This window comes from Echiichthys vipera (assembly GCF_963691815.1).
Source record: "Echiichthys vipera genome assembly, contig: SCAFFOLD_127, whole genome shotgun sequence".
Classification (NCBI taxonomy): Eukaryota; Metazoa; Chordata; class Actinopteri; order Perciformes; family Trachinidae; genus Echiichthys; species Echiichthys vipera.
Genome location: NW_028154810.1, coordinates 26228 through 28087, shown reverse-complemented (window position 1 = coordinate 28087; position 1860 = coordinate 26228). Strand labels below are relative to the sequence as shown.

Genomic DNA, 1860 nt, shown 5'->3' with positions numbered 1-1860 from the left:
ATGGGAGAGGGAGAGAAAGAGAGAGAGAGGGGAAGAGAGACACACACACAGGGAGGGGGAGGGAGAGAGAGAGACAGAAAGGGAGAGAGACCTAGACGGAGCACGAGGGAGGGACTAGGGAGGAGAGAGAGAGAGACAGACACGCACACACAGACAGAGAGAGTGTGTGTGTGTGTGGGGGAGAGAGAGACATAGAGAGAGTGTGTGTGTGGGAGAGAGAGAGAGAGAGAGAGCGAGAGAGAGAGAGAGAGAGAGAGAGAGAGAGAGAGAGAGAGAGAGAGAGGGAGGGAGCGCGCAGCGTGCTCGCAGACTTCCCTTCCCCGTCACTGTCAGTCTCGGTGCGGGGGCACACGGAGCGCATTGCCGCAGTTCTCTTCCGCGGAAAAAAGCCTCAAAAGGATTCGAACCCGCGCCTCTCGTTCGCCGTCGCTCGGGGATTTAAACACACGGAACTTTCTGCTTCTCTGGAGTTGTTTGGAGACGCGTCGGTTCAGACATGGAGAGTGTGCGCGCCGCTGCAGGGAGCGACTGCCCGCGGTCCGCGCAGTAGACACCGCAGGGGAACGCGTGAACTCGCCGTCGGGACTCGGACTGGATGTTTGATGAAGCGCTCCGCAGCTCGGTTCAGTTCTGGGACACCGTGGATTTACGCGCGGATCGATACTCTGACCCCACCGAGGATTTACGCGTCCGAAGTTGCAGGAAAAACATGGAGACCGTAAGTCGGCAGAGCTTCCAGCCTCATCCGGGACTGCAACAAACTCTGAAGCAGTTTCACCTCAGCTCCATGAGCTCTCTGGGCGGCCCGGCGGCGTTCTCTGCCCGGTGGCAACATGAGCTGCTCTTCAAGAAGGAAGGGAAGGAGCCCGAGCCGGTTCTGCAGCATCTGCCGCCGCCGGTGATGCCGGGCCCGCTCTTCATCCCGTCGGACCGCTCCACGGAGAGGTGCGAGACGGTGCTGGAGGGGGAGACCATCTCGTGCTTCGTGGTCGGCGGGGAGAAGCGGCTGTGCCTGCCGCAGATCCTCAACACGGTGCTGCGGGACTTCACCCTGCAGCAGATCAACTCGGTGTGCGACGACCTGCACATCTACTGCTCCCGGTGCACGGCGGACCAGCTGGAGATCCTCAAAGTCATGGGGATCCTGCCCTTCTCGGCGCCGTCCTGCGGCCTCATCACCAAGACGGACGCCGAGCGGCTCTGCAACGCCCTGATCTACGGAGGCGCCTACCCGCCGCGCTGCAAGAAGGAGCTGAGCGGGGGCTCTCTGGAGCTGGAGCTCACCGAGAGCAGCTTCAGAGTCTACCACGAGTGTTTCGGCAAGTGCAACGGCTTGTTCGTGCCGGAGCTGTACACCAGCCCCAACGCAGCGTGCATCCAGTGCATGGACTGCAGACTCATGTACCCGACGCACAAGTTCGTGGTGCACAGTCACAAGGCACAGGAGAACAGGACTTGCCACTGGGGCTTCGACTCGGCCAGCTGGAGGGCGTACATCCTTCTGGGCCAGGATTACTCTGGGAAAGAGGAGAAGGCCCGTCTGGAGCAGCTCCTGGACGAGATCAAGGAGAAATTTGACTTCGCCAACAAGTACAAGAGGAAAGCATCGTCCAGGGTGAGTCGGTGCTCACGGGCAGCCTTTTACCGCGGAGCTCCCGGGGCTTTGCGGAGTTTCTGGTTTGTGTCCACGCTCTCAGGAGCAGGGGTGCAGATCCGATGTCAGGGTTTGGGGGGCTGGGGGTGGAGGGGGGGGGTATGTAACTCACACCATGCCTCCATAAATCACAGCTTCATAGAGACTCATCATAGCATTCAAAAAGTGCAGCACAGTGAATCATGAACTCTCAGTAAAGCATCATT

The 1860-nt window shown here is 59.8% G+C and overlaps 1 protein-coding gene across 1 annotated transcript; it reads left to right on the top strand.

Annotated features, from left to right (window-relative positions):
* Window positions 1–348: 348 nt before the first annotated feature.
* Window positions 349–1615, top strand: LOC310966371 (ski oncogene-like; the record flags this gene model as incomplete). Its single annotated transcript, XM_083940954.1, has 1 exon — window positions 349–1615. A coding segment is annotated over exon 1 (1020 nt), but the record flags the coding sequence as incomplete, so codon positions are not given.
* Window positions 1616–1860: the final 245 nt, after the last annotated feature.